This window comes from Hippocampus guttulatus, chromosome 21 (genome assembly GCF_054856545.1).
Source record: "Hippocampus guttulatus isolate MCC_2025c chromosome 21, RoL_Hgut_1.0, whole genome shotgun sequence".
NCBI lineage: Eukaryota > Metazoa > Chordata > Actinopteri > Syngnathiformes > Syngnathidae > Hippocampus > Hippocampus guttulatus.
In genome coordinates, this window is record NC_141281.1 from 12,013,728 (window position 1) to 12,038,212 (window position 24,485).

The window sequence follows — 24,485 nt, forward strand, 5'->3', positions numbered from 1 at the left end:
TTTCTTTCGGCTCAAAAACGCCTTACTATACTATGTCGTTTTTTTCGGCTCAAAAACGCCTTACTATACTATGTCGTTTTTTTCGGGCTAAAAACGCCTTACTATACTATGTCGTTTTTTTCTGGCTCAAAAACGCCTTACTATACTATGTCGTTTTTTTCTGCTCAAAAACGGCTTACTATACACGGTCTTTTTTTTTCCCATGTAAAAACAAACGCCTGACTATACATGTTGGTTTTTTTCGGCTAAAAATGCCTTCCTATACATGGTCATTTGTTTGCTGTTAAAAATGCCTGACTATATAAATGGTCCTTTTTTTTTCCAGCTAAAAATGGCTTACGATACAAGGTCGTTTTTTTCCCCATCTAAAAACGCCTTAATGCTTGTTTACTGACTCTTGTAATGCCATTTAGAGAGAGGTATTTTTGTCTCCTTAACTTTAATAAAGCCTTAAGTTTGAATTATTCAAAGCTATTATTTTTAAATAAAGATAAATGTTCTGTAAAGCACTGTGTTACAGCAACAGCTATTGTGAAAGATGTAAAGATATATTGGATTGACTATGTGGGCGGGACGGTGTCGACTGCTTAGCACGCCGGCCTCGCAGTACAGTCCAGAGGTCCCGGGATCGATTTCCTCCCACATTCCAAAAACAATTCGTTGCAACGCCTGCTGCTCGAAGACAGCTGTGATCGGGTCGACCACGCCCGCGACCCCTGTGAGAATAAGCAGATTAGAAAATGGATGGCTTGATCGTCTGTTGCTTCGTGTGTAGTATTTCTCCTCACCACAAGGTGGCGATGAAGGCTCAAAATTCACGGACTACTTCATTAGGTACACCTGCTCTACCGAAAACAAATCGATTGGCTGTTACGATGATAAAACCACGGTATTTGTTTTGGAAACCATTATTTATTATTTCATCTGTATTCAACCCCAAAATATAACGAGAAAAATGAGATTGTGGGGAATAAAATGGGGAAAATAAGTCAGAAAGTAACAGTCATCCAGCTAAAATATTACTACAGGAACGAGTGACAAGAATTGAGGGGGTCCACAAACAATTGCAGTTTCAGGCGTCAGTTCAGTATATATATTTTTTTCTTCAAAATTTTTTAAAGCTGTGTCAATCATCTGGAAAGTACTCTGCTCTAAACTCTTAAAATAAATATTCAATGTTCACATTCAAATAACAAAAGAGCGTTATTTTCCACATCATGCAACTCTCGGGGCAGCTCAGCGCCACTACGGGCCATGCTAACTTCTTTATCGAATCAGTGAGAAAGCAAGCTAATACAGTCTTCGGCCAGAACCATGTCTAATATTTATAAATATTCCATTTGAGCTCGTATACATTACAGACCATGCTGTGAAAAAACTACAACTGTGGAGAATGAGCATTTTTATTGTCATTGTCTCGGTTCCGAGGAGAGTTAGCCAAGCATGGTAACAGCCGTAGCTAACTTTTGAGGACCATAATTTCAAAAAGACCATTTAAATTATTTTACATGTTCCTGACAACCTCTTAAATTTGCACAGCTGTGCTCACCAATTTAAAGTTATTTATCAGAGGTGTGAGGGGTTGAACTACATACAAGATGGTCAAGGCATAAGAACATTTTCAAAAAGGACGACTTTTGAAATGTGAACATTAAAAAAGTGTTACATTGCACATTGCATTTGTCAGTAGAATGTCAGCTTAGCATTGGGCTAATTTCTGAAATGTATGTTAAAAATATATTCACATATGCGTGTGAAAATAAAGACTGGAATAGTTACACGTACTAGAAAAGGACACTTATAAAAATATTTTCCCCATACTTTGCAGCCAAACTGCAAATGTTAGCCACGATTTACCTGAATCTGCAAATGTTTTGGACATGGTATATTATTGTATTGTAGGAACCTAACATTCTGCCCAATCAAAACAAAGGAAAACAACACGGTCCAATCAAAACATTGGAATCAAAAGCAGGACCAGTGTGTTAATTTGGCTAATTCATGACCAAATCATATGTGCACAGCCAGTTGTTGGAAATCCAACGATAACTAAAAACCCTTGTTTTTTTGTTTTTCCATTCACACACAATAAGAAAATAGATTGGGCATAAACACTCACAAGCGCCTGTCTTGTCATTTTGCATTAGTACCACATGTATTTAAAACAAAAAAAGTGCAAACTTCTCAGACACAAAATGGCACTTGAGCAAAGAAATGTAAAATAACAATAAAATGTACATAAATACAACTGGACCCATTTATTTGGATAAGAACCAATTAAAAATAATGAAAGAGTGCCAATCACCTGTTCAAAAACTACAAAGGTATATTGAGACCATGCTGAAAAGAAACAAATTTTGATGAGAAAAAAAAAGTATTTTGTTTTTAAAAGCAGTACCTCTAATTTTATGAGAATGAAGTCCTATTTTTTGGAGCCAGAAGTTGGAAGCCCATAAGGAAAAGAATCATCTCTTTTTTTTTTCCAAGAAAAAAGTAGAAATCTTTTATGAGAACTAAGTCGTCTTTTTTTGGGAAAAGTTGTACTTTTTAAAAAGAATTTAAAATAGTCATCATATGAAAATGAAATGACATATTTAAAGAAAAATATCCATACAAAAATAGTAACCACTTGAAATAAAGGCTGATTTATATAAGATAAGATAAGATAAGATATCCTTTATTTGTCCCGCAATGGGGAAATTACAATCAGAATTCAGAAAGGAAAACGCTGGGTAGGGAGAGGGAAAAAAAACCCCCACGCTCGAACTATCCTCTTCCGAGGATAATTTAAGTCCAGGATAAAAAATTTAAAAAAAGACCCTAGCACATAAAATAAGCATATGACAGTTACAACAAGTCACAGGACATAACATGTAATAAGGGGGAGGATGAATGGGAAGGGGGGGGGGGAGAGGGGGGGTAACCGCGACGCAGCCGTAATGACCAGCCGCACGGTCCACTGTTGCGCTCCGCATTATCGAACCACCTCACGGGGGAAAAAGAATCGGAGCGATGAAGACGGTGATAACAAGGATGTGTATGCGCGTGTGGTTGTCCAGTTGTGTATGTGTATGCGTGTACAGGTCATAGCTGCATCGTCGAGGTCTGCTCATCATGAAGACAGTCCCGGCTTATCAGTCCATGGCCTAGAAGGAGGGGGGTGGTGGTGGGGGCCCTAGACTCCGTGCGTATTTCCATCCAGGGGAAAGGCCAGATAGCGTTGTTTGTTTTGGAGAGACGGCCGCCAACAATTCCAGACAGCCTTGAGTCCTTGGTCTGTATCTCCTCAGTGGCGCCGATCAGTCTGATCCAGAAATTCTTTCCGCAGCGTGGATTCCAACGTCTCCATGGTATTATCGATCGCGCGGAGTCGCTCCAAAATCACAACAGTATTGCGATTGAGCTCAGTCACCGCTTGAGTCTGAGTGTTGGACATTCGCGCCAAGCCATCCAGAGTGACCGGCAGCTTCTTCACTTTCAATAGAGCCGCTCCCGTCGGTTGAATTTTGCGATAGAACAGCAAGCTGCCAACACCAAAGAGCAGCATACCTGTTATCAAAAGGCCAATAATGTAGATGTCTTCCACATCCTCCACGGACAGTACTGTCAGGCACACCGGTCTCCACTTTCTCCATGGATCCAGGGCGTATCCGGCAGCAAGTGTCCCCGGAGGGCAAGCATATATATATATATATATATATATACACATACATATATATATATATATATATATATATACATATATATGTATATATATATATATATATATACACATACATATATATATATATATATAAATAAACTTTTCCAGAAAAAAATATATATTTTGGGGATCTTTTTTTCCAAGGGGGAAAAAAGAGTAATCTAAAGACAAAAAACTGAAAAAAAGCAAAAAGGTGATTGTTCCTTTTTTTTTGTTGAAAATTGTAATTTTGTGTGGGTGTCAGTGTGTTTGGCGGTGATCTGACTATTTGGGGATGAAAAAAAGTACAGCAGTTGCAATTTTGAGAAAAAAAGTTATTTTTTGTGTTATGTAAAATTGACATCTTAATTTATTTTTTTTACTCAATATATTTCATCTTTCAACTTGTTGCATTGCTCCTAAAAAAGAGCACTTCATTCTCATAATATTATGACTTTTTATGGAGAAAATGTGATTTTTTAAAATATTCTCATAACATTACCACTTTTTTCTTGCAGTTTAATTATTATTCTTTAGTGACGCCACAGTAAAAAAAAAAAAATAATAATAATAAATCAAATTAATCTATCGTTCTCTGGACTTCACTGTGACGGATGATGCATGCCTCTCAACACTGTGGAAACACAAAAAAAAAATAAAAATAAAAAATTGTCGAAAACATGCCATTCGAAGAAAAAGCAACGTAAAACAGAAGCGGGTGGACATTCAAAGCCTTTCAAAGCCTATATTGTGGAACCCCAGCAACAATAAAAATGAAATCCATTCATACATTGTTTTTAAAAAATGTGTATATAAGATGTCATTCTCTCCTGATGCCGTACAGGATGCAATCAAGACAGCCATGTTGTCCCGCCGTGGCGTCCACTTCCTCAGTTGCTCGGCGTAACGAGTCTGTTCTCCAGATCAGAGATGATCCAGGTGACGACGTCCCTGGCTGGCTAGGAACTTGGCCCTCTCTCAGCACTGTTCGGACACGATGAAGCCCTCCTTCTCGTGGCCCGCCGGCTCCACCTCGGCATAAGACGGGTGGCCCGAGCCGCGGCGGAACTTCATAGCCGGCCACCTGCTCGGCCGTCTCTGAGGATCCGCGTGTTGACAACAACACAATGTTAGCTAATTTCGTTAAACTAGCAATTGCTGCAGCCTTCAACCGTTTCCTGCACCCAGTAACCCGATAACATGATAAGCTGTCCACTGCAGTAACCGCTGTCCCCGCAAGGGTTAATCTACATACAGTGAAACTCCTCTACAACGAAACCTCCATGGGCGAAAATACCCCCCCCCCCCCCCCAGTGTGAAAAAACCTTCATGCATTAACACCATACCCACTTTCCTGCCGCCCCATACAACCAAAAAAACCCTGTTGCATTGTACGAAATGTTTTTCTCTGTTCTTGCCTCGCGACGAGATTCACTACAATGAAGTTGAATCCAACAGCGACCTCTACTGCTTTGTTCGGAAACGGCAACAGCAACCACCACACTGATTTACACTAACACGTTGTTAGTGTTAGTTTCAGACGCAGCAAGAACGTTGCATTGCTAAAATGGCTACAAAACGGACCTTTGGATGTCAAGCAGCGAAGACAATAAGTGTATGCTCATACTTATGCACTTTTGGAATAAAAATAAAGAGTACACTTACATTTGTGTGTGCGTGTGTCTACATCTAAGATCAAATTTGCTACAGTGAAAAACCCCCTGTTGTGAAAAATTTCTTTCTGCAAGCATGATTTCGTTGTGGAGGAGTTTCACTGTATTCCACAAGAAATATTCACGTATGGTATATTTCATCTGGTAGTCTTCAGGCACGCGTTGCTCACCTCGATCAGGAAGAGGCTGGCGGCCGACGTTGGGTGATGGTAGATGTAGACGGTGACCATCACGCCCGCCACCATGATGACCATCACCAGCAGGACGCCCAGGATCAAACCCGTGTGCAGAGGGTGCGTGCCCGTCGTACGGTCCGCCGCGCTGTCTGCCGGCATCACTGCAAACACGCAAAAGAGGATTTGCGACAACCTTGAGGCAAAAAATGGCCACAGAGGATGCTTGGCTTCAAGCAAACAGCTTCTCCCTTTTTAGCCATTCATGAGCTGCTGCTGCGCTTCAGCACGTCTAAGCAAGAATTAATGGCAAGTCAAGTCAAGGTGAACGCTTTACATTCCAGACAAAAAAGGCCGACCACTGGATGCTGGCAAAGATCACTGAAAAGTCAGCGCTAATACATTTACAGACGGCTTTGTATGCTGGCTTTTTCAATCCCTTCATGGAAACCGCGTCGATGATTGAGACAGTTTTGTTAGGAACAACAACAAAAACCATCGTGAGCGTTCACACCTGTGGAAAGCAAGTTAATCATTTTTCGAAGCTAACAGCGTAGAACATTTCCATGCCATTTTCTTTGACGGTATGTCCCTTCTATTATGCTTTTAATTAAGTACGGCCTCCACCGAGCTCACCATTAAATCAGCATCTCCCATGGACTGCTGTAACATTTGATTTTCCAGCACATGTAACAATCAAAGCTATACAACAGGCTCTTAAATTGCATTCACGCTCGGGGAAATTTAAAAGCCCAGCGCGAATGCTCCAGGCTGTTAGCAGCCTGGCAGGGTTGATAAGATAGATTCCCCACAACGGCGCAGCTGTCGAACCTGCGGGAGGTAAATGCCTTGCTCTGCTTCCTTTAAACGAGCAGAGTTATACTGGTTTCCATTTCGGGGCTTTGACATCTGTAAAGAAGGATGCCAAGCAACGCTAAGTGGAGCCTCTCTTTATTATGACAAATTGGAAGATAAAGGAAAGTTAGTCGCTTCAGAATGATCACAAAGATCTGCTGTGAAGATTTTCCGGAAGCACGCGTATTTTCCTGAGACACACAATACCATGCGCGAACATCGTCCATTTGTGCTTGTCAAACCTCAGAGACGTCCTCTTAAAATGCTGTCAGATTAATTTCGCCGTGATGTGAGTCTCAAGCGGCTTTCAGCCTGAAGAAACGGTCAAACGAATCCAATAAAAACGGCGCAGCGTTGTGCTAGCGACACCATGTTTTTAAAGGCGAGCCTTCTTCAAATGTGGCCGATGGGATTCCAAGTACAACTCCAACTGAGGAGTCCCAAGGTCATAACGACAGAATATGTGCTGCTACCTGAGTATTCTGTGATATCAACTCATTCAACCAGCCAATTCTGGACCAAGTCTGAAAAGACGTTTAAAAACGTCTTTGGGAGTGAATGAGTTAAGGCCATAGGTCCCGAATCACCCCTAAAAAAATTCCTGACCACTGTATTGTCCCTAACTACCGTATTTTCCACAGTATAAGGCGCACAGAAAAGCATTCAATTTTCTCAAAAGCCGACAGTGCGCCTTATAAGCAAGTGCCTTATACATGGTGTTACAGTCTCTTTCTATTCCCCATTGAATTGTTGCCGTTCGTGTTCCTATGCCATCTAGTGGTGATTATGAGCAGGAACCAATTGTAACCTAAAAAGGTTTTCTGCACGACACAAATTGACATGTGCATTCACCAACACACACAGACGACTACTTTGTGAGCTCTGCGCAGCCATTATGAAACAAAGATAACACCAAAAGCATCGATAACTACTGACTAAACGAAGGAAAAAGGACACAAGTAAGACTGAAGGATATGCAGCCCCGTGTGGACGTGAGCCTTTTTATCGAATCAATTGTCTTCGTAACTTTGGTCTTTCATTGATTGTTTTGTAATGCCATTTCTATTTATGCAAAGGAATAAATTGTTATGGGCTTCATGTCGTGCTTCATGCTACATCCAGGGGGAGCTACGCAAGGATCAATATTCAGATTTCTTGGACGTCGTATTTTAAATGTTCTGTAAAGCGCTTTGTTACAGCTGCAGCGGTTGTGAAACCACGATATAAATAAAGCTGTATTGTATTGTATTCCCTTTAGTCTAGCTCCAGCTGTGGACCCATAATGCAACCGCATCTAGGGCTCTATACAAATAAAGCCGCATTGTATTGTATTTCCTTTAGCGTAGCTCTATCGAGTGGATGCATAACACAACCGCAGCCACTATTGTAGCTTCTATTCTATGTGCCTTATAATGCAGTGCGCCCTAGATATGAAGATAGTTTTAAAATAGGCCATTCATTGAAGGTGCGCCTTATACTCCGGAACGCCTTAGACTGCACAAAATACGGTATTTAAGCATTGAGTGATAATATCCAAAAATAAATCCAAATTGCTGATTAAGGTTATAAAAAAGAAACACAAAAAACATTGCGGTGACAACATGAAGCACATACCTTGATTTTCTCTGAGATGCAGTGCAATCTTGGTATCATCTGCGAGGGCACAAACAAATCAGTCAGACAAAATAATCAATATTTCTCTCTGTTGTTTGATTTAACCAAAAGGAATCGCTCCCCCCCCCCCCCAGGTCTTCTTTTTCAACTCGATTAAAAATGTATTCTTCCACTAGAATGGTCCAAGATGCATAATTCAGGCGATTAGAGCAGACTCTTGGCTTGAATATACATGTGAAGTATGATAATGTCGCGTGACCCACTTCACGCAGACGCTTTCCAAACACACGAGGATTCGCCGTATGCAAATGCCCCAGACGCGTTTCACTGAACAAATTAATTCAAAAGGGATCTTTCATGTAAATTTCCAGACACGCTTTGGTGCGTCTGAACTTTGAAAACGAGATGGGCTAATGTAAATTAGCAGCTCGTTAAAGCCAATCCAAAGCCCCATTAGCGATCGCGAATGCGGATCAGTAACGTCAGTGGGACGAGGCAGAAGCCACAAGAGACCAAAATGAATGGCTTCCAATGGTATTTATGCGAATAACAAAGGGGTTGACCAAGTTTGAAGGACACCTTGTCCATTCTGCTATCATCAGCAAAAGAATGTGCCTTTCACACGGGATTCGCATGAGAGAGAACACCCCGCGTTTAGCCTCCCGCCGCGGCGCGCCGGATCATGCGCTCGCGCTGCAATATCAAAGCGGTAACCTCCGCAACCTTTCATGCAAAACTCTTTTCGGAGGGACACGCAAGCGTCGCAAGGAGAGAAAATTGGGAGACAAAAGGCACGGAGCGGGTAATTAGCCAAAGTGTGAATGTATACTGACGATCATCCATCAGCTGTTTTGAGAACGGCGAGGCAAAAGCGGCGTTGTAGACTTTACCTTCGGTTGGGGCGCTGGTTGGGGGCTGCGAGGTGGACAGCGGGGAGTCTTTGCTTCTGGCGGTGGTCTTGGCGCCAACAGATGTGATGAAGGGGTAGAGGTAGGTGGTGTCAATGATGTCACACAGCTTGTCCTTTGTCTGGAATCAACAGGATTTTTCAAAGTGCTTTTCCTGACAATCAAGGTTCGTGATTGCTTGGCTGCTGTTGCTCGCCGTCGGTCGATTGCGGCCGACTACTTGAGGACTGTGGCTGAGTAAGTTGCGATGGTTCTCGATAAAACAATATTGTTGTTTTTGGAAAACTGAGTTATGAAAATTAACTGGTTCTGGAATAAATTTCTTAAGTAGAAATTGTAAGTAAAGACGTGTTTTTCATGTAAATGCCCTAATCCATTCCAGGCCCCCCCAAAAATCTGATATAAATGTTTCCTAAAGCATAAAAATGCATTGAAATATGGACCAAAATACATGTTACGGTTGGATTATTGCACAATAAATGAGAATTGTGCATAATGTAAAAAACAAAAGAATCAAAATGATGGTCATTTAACTTTCAACTGCGTCCTCATCGTTTTTTGCCCTCTTTAGTTCATGTTCTCTCCCAGAAGTGTTTTGTCAAGAACTGATCCAAGGACGTTTGCTTTTGTCGGCTTTTAACAATCCTTCGAAAACGTCCGAGGCAAACATCAGCATAGTGAGCGATCGCCCGACTGGTGAAGACCTTTCCTGGGTGATTCACATTTACGTCACACGATCGGAACGCCTCATGGCCCGAGGACGTTGCATAGACACACATCAATCTATCCACACACATTGACGCAAACGGCCGAGGTCCCTCTTAGCCAATGGGATGCCAGAATGATGCTCGGTAATAGCCAATGGCAGAGCAGCTATCGGTATGTTGCGTTCAGGAAACTCGGAGCTGCGACGAGCTGCCCATACTGTATTTTTACCTTTCGCATCTTGAAATTTCTTTCTTAACAAGAGGCAATATTTTTCTGTTGAGATGTTTCGTAACTTGAAAATTTCGGATGAAGAGACCGTCGTAAATAGAGGGTACTACTGTGTTGTTTCTGGTGACTCGAGGATTGTTCCCAACTATATCGATATCAGTGTATTGTTCTTGCCTACTCAAGTAATGTTTTGACTCGCCAAATATTGAGCCTATTCTCTGACCTCATCCGGACAGCTGTTGTCCACCCAGTCCTGCCGATGGCGGTCAAATCCACTGGAGCATCTAAAGTGAAGAAGGCAATCTATCAGTGGGAATCCACTTAACTGATCAAACGATCGTTCAGTATGCTCCATGAAGCAAACCGAGCTGAAAAGGAACCTGGCTTCTTTTTGAAAGCCCTTTCAGGGACAGCCGTTACTACGGTGGTCAGCTTATCATGTTATAAGATTACAGGGTGCATGAAAGGGTTAATCACGTCGCTGCAGGGGAGGTTCGGCTGTTGACCGGTGTACGTGAAGAAAGCACCGACGTGATGAAACACAGTTATAATCGACTGCAATAATAGGCAGCCGTGAGAAGGGGTCATTAGGCAGAATGGGTTTGATTCTTGCTGCGGATTTTCCCCAATTTGGGATCGCTATTTTGGACAAATCTTTGGTGTAGCTTTGATGAAATAAACCTCATTTTCAAAGTCTATATTTCTCCATTGGATCCTTTGTGAGGAGTCACAACGGAGCATTTCAGGCAAATATGCGGCCCGCATGTTGGCCTGCGCTTACGACCCGCAGCAGCCCCACCGAAAGCACGGAAGGCATCTGGACTAGTTAAAAAAATAATAAAAAAAATGACGGAGCTGCTGCAGCCTTGGTCGGCACAAGCCATGCGCCTCTTGTTTGTTCAGGTCGTTCTCTTCAAAATGTCAGCACCTCACGTTAACCGTGCAACCCCGGGAGGTCGGGCGCGTTTTTTTTTAATTAGCGTAACCCACACAGGAAGCGAGCGGATGGAAACAACAAGACCGAATCGTTGTTGAAACACACTCGGCTAGCTAATTAAAATGTGGCTTAATGAGATGGCAGCTACGGGCAAACGGCACCCCTCCATAAATTACCCACATTATATACTTTTTTTTTTCTGTGAATCACTTTGCCTGGGTTTAAAAAGCGAGGCCGGAGGAGAATCCGGAATAACGAGGCCCACGGGAGCCGATCGCATAACCAACCACAAAATAAATGACAAACATTCCATGCAAGAGGGCATTGAAAGCGGATGAAACGGACCGAAACATGACATCCATTTTCAATTGACTGAACCGTTTCTCAGCTCGTCCACCTTTTCGTTTTCTCCTTCAATGCGAGCTTTTGCCGAGCGGGCAAAAGAAAACTCCCCCGCTTCAGCTGCCAGGAAACATCGATGCCTCTTAAGCAGTTGTAATATTGACTTTGGTTTGATTCGTGCGGAGGGGGGAAAAAATGCAGATGAAAAAAAAAGTCACATAACATCCTGGGCAGAGGTATTCATGTACTCACCCTTTCACGCTGTGTTATCAAAAGCAGGTCGGAAACAGTCAACCCAACTTTCACCCCTAACCCTGACCCCGTAAACCCAAAGCCAAATACTAACCCCAACCCGAACGCTAACCCCCAAAACCTGACCCCAACCCTTTACATAGCCAGTGAACATTTAACATGATTTGAGGCTCGATAGAAAGTGCTGTGATCAGTTGAAACCTAACACTGCAATCCAGTGAATGCTGGTCATCGCAAATGTTTGACATTTGAAAACTTTGTTAAAAGAGGAATGCCAGACCGTTATGCAATCAAGAGGAAATGATTTCTTTTACACATCATTACCGGGAAGAAACAATCAGAATGATTTGTGGACCGTGTGCTAGTTTGCGAGAGTGTATGTGCCATCTGTATTGTATTTACACAACAGAGCCATAAAAAGCAAAGAAAAACATCAACACTAATAAACAGGCATTCCAGTAAATGCACTTGCCGGAGCAGATCATCCATCACGGAATATGACATTTATTACGTTTAAGGACGTCACGAAAGGGCATCGTGATACTTAAAAAATGAAATACATCTCATGCATCGGTCCACCCGTTTTTGCAGCACTTCAACTCAATCGGGTGATCCTAACGTGCATATTTTTTTAAAGAATGCAGGAGGAAGCCAGAGTACCCCGAGAAAAGCCACCCAAGCACGGAGCAGAGTCGAACTTGAAACTTTTAGACCGCGGGTGTCAAACTCATTTTTGTCGCGCACCAGATTTTAGTGAGTTTCCCGTGGAGGGCCGTTATAACTGAAACCACATAAAAAAAGTGTAGACTAACGGTGTATTCACCTCGTGTTTAAGTTACTGTAATGAGGGGTTTGGTTACAAGAAAATGCTTACAGTAGCACTCTTTTTTATTCGACATGAGAATTTGAAATGTTGGTTGAGATTTTAGCAAGTATCATGAAAGTTGCCATTTTTGATTTGCTTTCGCCGGCCACAGAAAATGATGTGGTGGGCCAGATCTGGCCCCCGGGCCTTGAGTTTGACACCGGTGCTCTCGACGCGTGGCGATCGCCCTTCCTACTATGTCACCGTGCTTCTCAAAGATCATCATGACTGTCCGCTTTTTTTTTTTTTTAATGCCTATTTCAACTGAGCAAAGCGTCTTCCAACCGGTTACTGAGGTTTGAGATCTGCGGCTCAACCGACCTGTTGAGGCGATGGCACCAGCTGCAGTTGAAGTTAACCTGGGAGGAGATGCACGTTCGACAGCTGGTGAACTGGAGACAAGCTGCGGACGGGAAACATTCTCTCAAATCCAAGACAGGGAAGACACGGATCGAGTGGGTCGAGAATGTGTCTTACTGGGCAACGGTGTAAATTCCACGGCGGAGGAGTTGGTGAGCCTCGTCTTGGTCAGCTCCACGCGGTGGTACTCGTAGATGGTTCGCCGCCTCACGTCTACATTTTGGGGAAAGGTGAGGCAGGAAGTGACGGAGGAAAAGGGAATGCAAAATAAATAAATAAAAAAGCGGGACAAACAACCCCCGAAGAAAGAGGGGAAGACAGCATGAGGCAGAATGAGGTCAAATCGGGGAGGCCCACTTTTTGCACTTAACGGCTCCCTCTCTCCTCTCTCTGCGCGCGGTGCCAACCAGAGGCGGCAATTTTCTGCCGTATAAATCAGAGCCCGTTGACAGGCATGCGCGCTACCAGCGAAAGAGTCGTAAGCCGGGCGAAGACGGGGAGGGATGCGTGCGATCCATCACCGGCTCTCATTGCTTTGTGGCCCTAATAACTCAAAGCTCAGGGGGTCCTCTTTTTTTTTGCTGCCTGTGCATGTTCGCCACAGGGAGAGGAACAGGAGACAGATGGGATGCATCATTTGTTATGTTGAAATAGACAGCCCCAGAGATCACTTTGAGCAGATTGATTCTTAGGTATCAGGAATTAAAGGGAGGCCTGGCAGGTGAAAATTCAGCACCGTTTACTTAAAGCTTGATAAATTATTCCACATTTGCTCGACAGTCTGCACATTCCAATGAGATCCAATGCCAACAACTGGATCGAAAATGGTCAAACTAGTCTCGATGACTTTGCCGTACAAAAGAAGTCCCGTATTTTCCGTACTATAAGTTCAATTTTCTCAAAAGCCGTATAATCCGATGCGCCTTATATATGGACCAATATTCCGATTTTTTTGGACGTAGTATTTTAAATGTTCTGTAAAGCTCATTGTTACAGCTGCAGAGGTTGTGAAAGCTCGATATAAATAAAGCTGTATTGTATTGTATTGTATTCCCTTTAGCGTAGCTCCATCTAGTGGATGCATAACGTAACTGCAACCACAATGGTAGCTTCGAATCTTTGAGCCTTTCAATGCAGTGTACTGTATATATGAAAACAGTTTCAAAATAGGCCATTCGCTGAAGGTGCGCCTTATAGTGCGGAAAATACGGTAGTGGATTTGGGAGAGACCACTTTTTTGGGGGTGAGGGGGGCTGTTTTGAAAGAGTAATTTCAAAACAATCACATAAATGGATTGTTTCACAATTAGCCCAACTGTGAGTGTGTAAGAAGTGGAAAATGTTGATGTTTTAGGATGCGAGCACACGCCTTAACAATAGCATTGGCAAATACAAAGCATGGACATAAAAAAAAAAAAGCATGCGTCCTTGTCGCACAGTATTTGATAATAACAACACTAATTGTCACCTTTCTTGACAGAACAGAAACTCTTGATGGCTCGACGCTTCCCTCCATCTGCTGACATTCCTAATTTCTACTTTTTGGCGCTTTTCGTGTCTTGAAATTAATTAGATATAGCCTGTAATCATTTTCTATACGTGACGAAAATGATTCTGCCTGAAAATATCTTCCCGCAAGCAAAGAGACTGCAATTATAGCTGAGGACTCACTGGGTATCTGCTGGATTTTGTGGACCACCACAAAAGCGTCCGACAGGCCCACCTTCACCGGGTGGTTAACCGGGCTGATCTGCGACAGTTCGACGGGGATCTGAAAGACAAAGAAGGGAAACGTATCACAGCAGGACTGAGTGTGCTTTGGGCTTTTTATTTTTACACTCTGAATGAGTTCTTGCCATTCAAGTGCATTTCTATTTCTTAAGGGGGCGGTTTTATGAATAACTGAGGCTAACTGGATGTACCTCTTTGTAAGCAAAGATGATGCGACCAGTGTCGTGCAACGTGGCCTGGAATGTGAAGCTGCCCAGGTTGTAGTTGTCTTGTAAGTGGACGTGGTCCCACTGCACAACCAGAGCGGTACCTGAAGGGGTCAATAACACACCCGCTGCTCATGAGCGTCACATGCAGTGGACCGATCAAGTTTTTTGTTTTTTGTTTTTTTGGTGGACTTCCGCTTCCAAGTTGTAGCTGATTGAAAAAAAAAAAAAAAAAAAAAAGCATGTGAGCTGATATGAAAGCCCAGCACCGGTGCAATAAAAGGCAGGGCGGTTAGGATAATGGATTTTGTAGCACCGCCAAGATTCAAATCAGACTGAATGACACTGCTGCGCATTACTTTTCCTTATGTCCGGAATAGAAAAGAACACCTGACACAGTATAGTAGGACAACATTTTGAAAAGATTTTTTATTATTTGAGTAAGTTACGGGTTGTCACAACAAGACAATTTGAATGTGTTCTAAATTTTGAACACACTCAAAGTTCTTCTTTGCAGCATTTTACGAACCCTGAGAAAACCCCAAATTGATTCTTGTCACAAGCATTTACCGCTCAGTGAGATACCATCTTAACAAATGAATGTCTACCAAACAAGCAAACCGACAAACTGCCGTAGCAATCAACCAACCCAAAACAACAACCGTAGTAATGAATGGATGAGCAGACAGACAGAGAGACAGACTGACTTATTGATTTAGGTACAGATGAACTTGCGAGCTGACAAACAAACACACGCACTAACTGACAATTGTGATCAAACGATCCCCTCACATTCATGCTTGGGGAATCTAATAAAAGCTCACAAACTGTAGGTGAATCCCTGGAAATAAGAAGTCCAGAAATATGACACCATTTGTAGCAGGCTCGTGATTTAGTAGGACCCCTCGGGCATTATCTTCTTTCATTTTACTGCAGACTGTGGGCAACCCATTGATGTGACAGCCATTCTTCCCCAAAAGGGCGCCAAGGTTTGCCACCACTCTCATCTATTTTTACAGCCGGGGGGGGGGGGGGGCTTCTATCTAACGTAAAAACAAGCTTTCTGCTGACAGCTCCGGAGAGCGGCGGGGCAGGAAAGCCAGTAATGATCTACATGTGTGGAAACGGGGGACTGCCAGCACTGAAGGATGAGGTCAAGACGGTTTGCACCTCCACTACGAGGAAGAGGTCTGTGAGTGACTTAGACCTGATCCAGGTCCCTTTCGGCAGGGGAGGGCCGTCGGGCAAACTGGACCGAGGGTTGCGGGGGAGAGAGAGCACACGTCGGCCTTGTTTCTATTTCCACTTACCAGCTCAGCAGGCTGCGCGAGCTCCAAACAAACAAAAGCGAATCCGCAAACTACAAATTGCACTACCGCAACCTCATTTTAGTTTATCCATGGCCGGGGCTTTAGTGTTTAAATGACATCAGCTTACTAAACAGACACAAATCCCACTCTCGCTTTCTTCTACTTCGGGATTCTTTTAAGTATCATTTCGGTGACTACATAGCCAATGCCTTGTCACAACTACACATGCATGGTTGACAATCACAGTCTACCCTAACCGTACATCTTCTAGCATTTCTCATGTGCGGTTACAGTAGAGCCTTCACCCAAAGGATCCATTTGTGCGTAACAAAAAACAAAACAAAACAAAACAAAACAATACACTCTTATTAAATTAAACTTGATTAAATTGAGACACCACACGTTTCACCATGTTGCTAAGAATGCGCACCCAAGCAAAATTAAATTCACTAAAAAAGCACCTGGCTCACTGACTGACTGAGGGACGAAACGACCAACTAGCTAATGAACAAACAACTCACGAACGAACAAACTATCTAACAAATGGATAGATTAACTAACTACTATAAACAAACTGACCAACTGATGTGTGGAAGTATGAATTTATTACCTCGCTAATGAACTTACAAACCTCTGCAAGGAACGAACTAACAGGCGGGTGAGCTAAGTAGCTAGCTAGCTATTGAACTAACACACTAGAAAGCAACCAACATCTTATTCACTTACTAGCTTATGGAAAAAAAAAATAGCTAGCTAGTGAAATAACTACAAACTAAGTAACCATCTAATGAGCAAACTGACATTCAAGAATGAACCCGGGGACTAACTCAGGTAAAGACTTACTAACAAATGAACAAAACTAATTCGGAAAGAAGCTCACAACTGTACGATCTAACTGCAAACAAACAAATTAGCCACATAGCAACAAATAAGCTAAATAAATAGTAAATTACTTAACTAGCATGTGAAGTAACTAAAATGAGCTCGCATTTGGATTAAACTGTTCCATGTCACTCAGCGGAGCGCAGACCACTGGCAATGCCGGAAGAATTTAGTCTGCAAATTATTTTAGATTCCCACCTTGTACATTTGCTTCAAATTCACGTTTTTTGCATATGCATGGACAAAATGAAGGATGATCTGCACTTTTGTATGCAACCAAAGCAAAATTTAATACATTCTTCTCGTATCATCTCATTACCTGCTAACTTTAGCTAAAAAGAACACACACTACTAATCTTAGTGCTAATCCCCAATTCAACCATTTTGGTCTCGCCTTTGCACTTTCACATCTGTCTCTTACGAAAAAAAACCCAAAGAATCGTTTTCAATTTTGGCGGCGCGCTGAGAATGGATTAGTGTGGTTCTAGTTGGGTGAGCTCCCCTTCAGAAGGTCACACAGTCTGTCCCAGCCTCCCAGGATGAGATGGCGACAAATGTGCTGGATAACCAGCAGCGGGATGGCATTTATTCAGCCCGAAGTGAAGATTTATGGGAGCATTCGAGGTTTGAGAAGGTTTCACATCTTTCCATAAAGAAGAGCTATTTGTTAAAAAGTCTGTGATGAGGTAACATATTGGGATAAAACTGTAGAAGAAAAAAAAAAAAAGCTTTACCGTTGTCAAAGTAGATGACGGTGGAGTTTCTTGACACGCTGGGGTCAAAGTTGGCCATAAGGGGGGCTATGTACTGCGTGGCAGTTAGCATCCTGTGCACCACGTCGCCCGTGTAGATGAACCCTGCGTGAGATCAAACGGAAGAATTACAAAACTTGTACCTGCTACCGAAATGTGAACACAACAGAAGTCGCACCATTTAGCGTTACGTAACGAAGTAACTAGGGAGTCAATGAACGAATGAATGCGTGACAGATGGACAAACTAACTAACGAGTGAACTGGCAAAAAAAATAAAATAAAATGAAATTAAGTAGGTCACCGACCGACAAGCAAACAAATGAACGCACCACCGCACAAGTTGAACCAATTGAAGCGAAGTGATTAAATAGCTAGCCTGCGACCTAATTCCGATCTCACCCGAATGAGGACAAGTGATCTGCCATCGCTAAAATGTACTTCCTTGTTCTTGGGTGAACAAACTATGGCGAGCCTCCGTGTTTTAACGGTTGTTTTGTGTGTCTTCAGGCTTCTTTAGTGATGGTTTTAATTAGCAATAGCATCCTCGATCAGAAACAGAAGGAGCAAATTGCGAGGGGCCTTGAGCAAATATACGCCGAGTGACTCATGCATCATTACTAGGTCACAAGCAAGATGAACACACAGAGAGTGCAAAACAAAGACATGGCAACTTTCCTGGCATTCTCTGAGCGACACGCAAATGAAATTTTCCTCACTCGCGCCCCGAGTTCGATACAAACCAGATCTGCACCACTTAGCGGCCCGTTATCGGACCGCAGCACGGACTCTGGATTCTCTGTAGCTGTTCTATTTCGTATGTGCCCTCGTTCTATCACGGATGCAGGCAGCTCATCATTGTTCAAGCAGAGAAATTATACTCCTGCAAGTCCTGTTTGTATGTGTTGCTGCTCATGTGCTAAAGTAGCAGTTTGTTGGAACGTTTCGCATTAAACTGAAAATGGAAAATTTTCATCAATCCCATTTTGTTTCAACTCATCGAGTTCATCAGGTTGTTGATTCTGTCCTTGGCTTGTCTCGAAAAATCTCGGGAGGTGAAATTGCTGGATGTGGAGGGCCCGGACCGATGCGGTTGGAGCCACCAAAAATTCAACGCCTTATATAAACCTTATAATGAAGGCAACACACGCTTTATGTATTAGCTATATTAGCCTACTATCAAGATGACTAAGTTGGCTACAAATACACAATGAGCCTTCATGATTTATTTATTTTTGCCCTGCAGTGCATCTGGAGAAAACGGTTGGGCACCCCGCCCAATCTTTTTTGACCAAAGATCTACTTTTCGATCAACCAACCTCCCGCGATCGACCCGTTACCGCACACACTTCCACACGCATGCAATAATGAGCAACAGCCATAACGGCCGCGAAGATGAATGAGGCATGGGACGCACTTTTGCAGCGTGTTAACAATCGTAACTCACATGTACTGTTTAAAAATGCTTCTCTCGGCCCTCCACATTCCCTTTCTTTGCCAGTACCCTCAGTGAATTGTACATGAAACGCTGTTTTTTTACGACAGTCACCTGACTGACATCCCGGCCTGCCAATAGAAATGCGTCGCAGGCTATGACACAAATCCTCGTTGACAGAAATGTCGAAATTTAATATTAATTCTGCACATTTTTTTACAGCATTGGAAGACGGTAAGAATGTTTGTGTCATGTTTGTCCTCTTACACTGTATATATTTCCCTCCCCCATCTTTTTCAATTTTCAAACATTTTTGAAAAAGCTCCAGTGAGCCACTAGGACGGCGCTAAAGAGCCACATGGGGGCTCTTGAGCCGCGGGTTGCCGACCCCCGCTTTAGTTCAAGTATGTCATCAGTGTTGACTGTATACTCGATCGAAAAATGTCTTTTTGTTGTTGTTTTTTTTAACCGTCTGAAGATTAAAGCGTCACACCATAGAAAAAGCGCAGATAACATATTTTGCTTTTCATGTTTGGTTGATAACACCCCGGAGAGGGAGATTCTCACTGAGACTAAAGCTGGAGACTCTTATTTCATGGCATGCAGCAAGGGGAGGCCTACATACACACATCTCTCACAGTGACAAGCGGGAGGAGAACATGCCGTGAGGGGAATCAATCTTTCCGTTAAGACCTCCCTGCAAAGAAGACGTGAAATTGTGCGCAGTCAGCGCAGGGTACAAGAGAGGCCTAGGGTGCGGTGGTGGGTGGCGTGTGACTTTATTTAGTGGTGTCAAAGTCTCCTGATTTGCTTACATTGTATCCCCCCCCCCCCCCCAAAATTTTTTTTTATTTTTAACATTTCTGCAAATCACACAAATTAACAACGACAAACGCGGCTTCTGGAAAAGAAATCCAGCCTTTGAATGCAAATGAAAGCAGACAGCGAGATCATTCGAGTGTGTCCATCCAACCAGCGGAGCATAAATCAGGGAAGAACTGCAAAAGCTGCACATTTGAGGAATCGAGAGTCTGATTTCATCGCCAGGGTTCACCTCAGCAATAATCCCAAATATGTGCCGTTTAGGATGTCAATAGAGTTGAGCCAAGTGCCACTAGCGGGATGCATTTCCATTCGCATATTCTCAATCCAATGTTGGCCCAAATGTGTGCTACCACAGTTTAAACAATTTAAAAACAACATTAAAATTCTGCAAGCTGTGCATCCAAAGTATATTTAAGTCACATCAGCTACACCTGCAAGAGATCCAGCCATCCATCTTGTATTAACGCTTAAAAAAATTGATTGCACGGTAACTTGACCTCCGAGTTTTTCCAGTCTGAGCTGTCGCTTCATTTATTTTGCTTTGTGCGCTTCGAGCCAAAATCTGGGTCGCAAACGAGCTTCGGCTACGCTGCCGATCAAGTGTAGTGGAAAAAAAAAAAAAGCAATTGAAGGACAGTTGTCAAGGAGTGCCTCAGTTTCACACTTTAAGCCATTTGTTGAACGGGACAAAGAGCCCAACTCACAAATCTAACATAGGAACATGTACAAGGTGCTGCTGTCAGCCACAACTCACACCAGCCACTCACACACACAGATTTACCAACTCCAGTTACCTGCTGTCACTCACCCGGTCATGCCCATCAAAGGTGAATAATCAACACACCGATCCGACCGTGTGTATAGCAATTACTCGACTCGATTGTTGATTTCATTCTGTTTTTCATGCAAAGCAGTGCTATTTTTCCCTATTAAAAGAAAAGTTTGACCACCTAGGAACAAATTAAAATCTGAATTCAAGGTACATTTGAATTCGTTTTTTGTTTGTTGGTGTGCCGTGAGATCTTGCTAAGATGTGCCCTGGCTCAATAAAGGTTGGGAAAGTGTGTGAAAGAAACCGTCAGAGCGACACGCTTTTCAACCGTTTTCAGTTCATAGCAGTGAAACCAGCCCCAAAGCGTGCGTGTGTGTGTGTGTGTTTGCGGAGAGTGTCGGCGGGCTTGAGGATCTTAAAAATCAGAAGACACTCGGCGAGGCAGCCGGCATTTTTCCACTCTTGAGTCTTGATGGCGAAAAACCACAACCTCCCAGCCAGCGATTATCACATCAAAGAGCCTCAATGACGACTCTCGGCCAAATATTCCGGAGATGCTTAGTTACGTCTGGGTGGAATAATCTTAAACAAAAAAAAATCCCACAAATCTCTTATCATGATAGCCACCCGCTGTTTTTCTTCCCCCAATGGCGATGTCAAGGTGGCGTCGAGAAAAAAAAAAAAAAAAAAAAAGCATTTGGGTGGTGGCAAGCAGATAAAGAAGGCATTCCTCCAGACAGAGATGGAGAGAGGAGAGTGAGGTAGAGAAGGAGGTGGAGGCGGCTATCTTGCGCCTGCAGGCCCTCTCGGGCTTTGGCTTCTTCCTTTCCTTCGTTTCGGTTGAGCGTCTCTCCCGACTAAATATGTTTATTAACCCTTTCACGTACCCTGTAACCCGAAAGCATGATAAGCTGTCCGCTGTGGTGACCGCTGTCCTTGAAAGGGTTTATGTCTTCTACTTAAAAGATGGGAAATCAGTTTGTCGCTCTTTTTTAGTCGTTTAGTACAGCGGTCCCCAAACTTTTTTGCTCCACGGACTGATTTAAAGTCAGACAATATTTTCAGGGACCGGCCTTTAAGGTGTGGCGTATAAATACAAAAATAATAATATGATATGACCTGCATGAAAACTGTGATATTTTCTAAACATAATAATGAATACGAATCATCCCCTTCCCAAAGAAACTTTCCAAAGACGTTTGTTTTTTTACTCATTTTGCTCACTCCCGGGTTTCAATTTAGCGCGAACCTATCACGTGACCGAGAAGCGCGTCAAGAGTGACGTACTGTAAACGGATGGAACGGAGAATCCGGTAAATTTTCAAAATAAAACATCTTTAAGATTCCGAAACAAATAAAAAGTAAGTCGTTGTAATCCGAGTTATTTATTCTTTCTGTGCGGCCCGGTACCAATTGACTCTAGGACCGGTACCGGTCCGCGGCCCGGGGGTCGGGGACCGCTGGTTTAGTACATGAGTAAGGTAAATGCATTGAGACAAGGCGATTACATCTACGAGAATCAAAACATACCCATGAGAAATGACTATCCAGTATGATGAAGCCCTTGAAAGCGTACTCTTTCCATTCCAGTCATGTGACAACTTTTTTAAACAAGAATTAATCATCCCAAATTAAATTCAAACACTGATATCCAAATTGGAGCCACTGAAAGTCCTTTCATGTTCAGAAATGTAAAAGTCAATACAGCGGAAGCTCAATTTACGGGTGAGCCAAATTAGGCGTTGGGGGAGACACAATGCAAAAAAGCCACAAACTGGCGAACAAAACGAATATCAATGATGCGCTACTTTTTACCAAGTAGTAGCCTGACAATCTAACAATCCTCCCAGGCAATTGTTTTCTATCCGACTGAAAAAAAAGACTTCAATGACTGCATCTTACTGACCTGAGCTGTAAAAGTCTTCATTGTTGTATTTAGTGCCCCCTCGTGGCCAAGGCATGCACAGCAGAAGGAGATACACAACGTCTATTGAATTAAAGCATCAAATCATGACGCATAACATTTTTTTTTACATTCTGTTTAATTGTCATGACTGTATGTTCTTTAATGTTTTTTTTTTGTTTTTTTTTTTTAAATAAAGTACTGCAATATTGAATTCCAGCAGAACGGTAAAACACATTTACACAATGAGCATGCTCATGTTCATGGTTGCTTTGGCAAAATCTTTAGTTTGGATTTTGGCCCGATACATTTCACAAGCACTTGCGCTGACCCGGTAACGACCGGGTGACATAATGCCACCGTGATTCTATAAAAGTCTACAAGCTGATGAGATGAGGTCTTTGCGGCTCTTAAATGTTGTATTTTGATTGCGGTCCACTTAATGTGGTCCATCATTGATGGATGTGTGCACACGTCCCCTGGAAAGCACTTAATGGACTGTATGGCTTTTCTATCAATTACAAATGAAAGAAAGCTCGAGTAAACAAAAACTCTTGGGACGTGCGCGCCATCACTCTCCGGCGACCCCGAGCAGATGCGATCAATGAGTATCAGGCAGAGGAAAAACAAAGAGAGCTTGTGTAAACACCAATAAAGTGAAGCTCCAGTTAAGCGGGTGCGCTCATTTCCGCTTGACGTTTTCTTTGGAAGTTCCCGAAAAGCGCCGCACAGGACGGCGTACGTAAAACAGAGCTTCGGGAGGGGAGAATGAATCGTCTTTCCTACGCACTGACCGTTTGGCTCGGTCTCATCCTATTTCCTAACCTCTTTCCCGTTGTTTGGGCTCATATCTGTCTTCTGTACGTCCCTCAGCTGTCTGGTAAGAATCCTGATACTCATTGGACACAACATTAAGCACAACGAACCCACACTTATTTGCGGGTTTCAATTCACGAATTGTAATTTGAAATTTTCCTTCCGCGGAAACTATCCTCGGCCTTGTGTTGCTGTCATGTCATAATATAAAACAACATGCTGCCAAAGCGCTGAGTCATAGGAAAGTGGTACTTGGTGTCAGGGATGTTTGTTACAGTGATACAGTGCGGCGATTCTAAAATCAATAGTACCGTATTTTCCGCACTATAAGGCGCATTTTCAATGAATGGCCTATTTTTAAAACTGTTTTCATATATAGAGCGCTCAGCATTATAAGGCGCATAGAATAGAAGCTACAATAGTGGCTGCGGCTGCGTGACGCATCCACGAGATGGAGATCGACTAAGGGAATACTATCCAATACAGCTGTATTTATATAGAGCTTTCGCAACTGCTGCAGCCGTAACAAAAGCGCTTCACAGAACATTTAAAATACGACGTCCAGGAAATCAGAACATTGATCCAAATATAAACCGCATCGGAATATAAGGCGCACCGTCGGCTTTTGAGAAAATGGAATGCTTTTAGGTGCGCCTTATAGCGCGGAAAATACGGTAATTGTATTGTATCGTAGCTTCTATTTGCGCCTTATAATGCAGCGCGCCCTATATATGAAAACAGTATTAAAATAGGCCATTCATCGAAGATGCGCCTTATATATTCCGAAGCGCCTTATAGTGCAGAAAATACGGTACACAAAATCTGCGCAATGATAAATACCTGACCTGTTCTTTCACTATATCCTCCATTATCAACGGGTAGAATAAACATTTTTTATGTGTTCCCCTACTTCAATAATTAACGAGGCACTGCCTCTTTAAAGTTGAACTCACGCCTTTGACGCTTCCCTTTTTCTCTTGATATCAGCATTTTTAGAGCTGGAGAAACTGCGCATCGTCAATATTCTTCAACACAACGACTGTATTCCCATTTCAGCTACTTTTTTTTGTCTGCTTTCGGCAGAGTTTGACATGATTTGTATGAACGGAAAACATTTTTTCCCCCCCGTGCGGCCGTGTCAACTCTTAGTCTTAGACACACATACACACCCGCCTTCTGATATCGCCGCCGCCTTATCAATGACGGCGAAGCCACTTGGCAGACCCACTCCCGTTTCCAGTCCAAACCCAAGGCCTAC

General features: G+C 42.9%; 1 protein-coding gene across 2 annotated transcripts in view; it reads right to left on the bottom strand.

The window, feature by feature from the left end:
- Positions 1 to 892: 892 nt before the first annotated feature.
- The window catches only part of plxdc2b (plexin domain containing 2b), a 55,677-nt gene continuing 32,084 nt past the window's right edge, over positions 893 to 24,485 (bottom strand). For both annotated transcript variants that reach the window (XM_086101866.1, XM_086101865.1), the window contains exons 5-14: positions 17,460 to 17,582; positions 14,519 to 14,637; positions 14,268 to 14,367; positions 12,715 to 12,810; positions 12,559 to 12,640; positions 10,065 to 10,125; positions 8,888 to 9,026; positions 7,998 to 8,036; positions 5,526 to 5,692; positions 893 to 4,780 (exon numbers count right to left, since the gene is read on the bottom strand). In XM_086101866.1, coding sequence (XP_085957992.1) covers positions 4,661 to 4,780; positions 5,526 to 5,692; positions 7,998 to 8,036; positions 8,888 to 9,026; positions 10,065 to 10,125; positions 12,559 to 12,640; positions 12,715 to 12,810; positions 14,268 to 14,367; positions 14,519 to 14,637; positions 17,460 to 17,582 — 1,046 coding nt within the window. In that variant the 3' untranslated portion in view covers positions 893 to 4,660. The remainder of the gene's footprint in view (positions 4,781 to 5,525; positions 5,693 to 7,997; positions 8,037 to 8,887; positions 9,027 to 10,064; positions 10,126 to 12,558; positions 12,641 to 12,714; positions 12,811 to 14,267; positions 14,368 to 14,518; positions 14,638 to 17,459; positions 17,583 to 24,485) is intronic.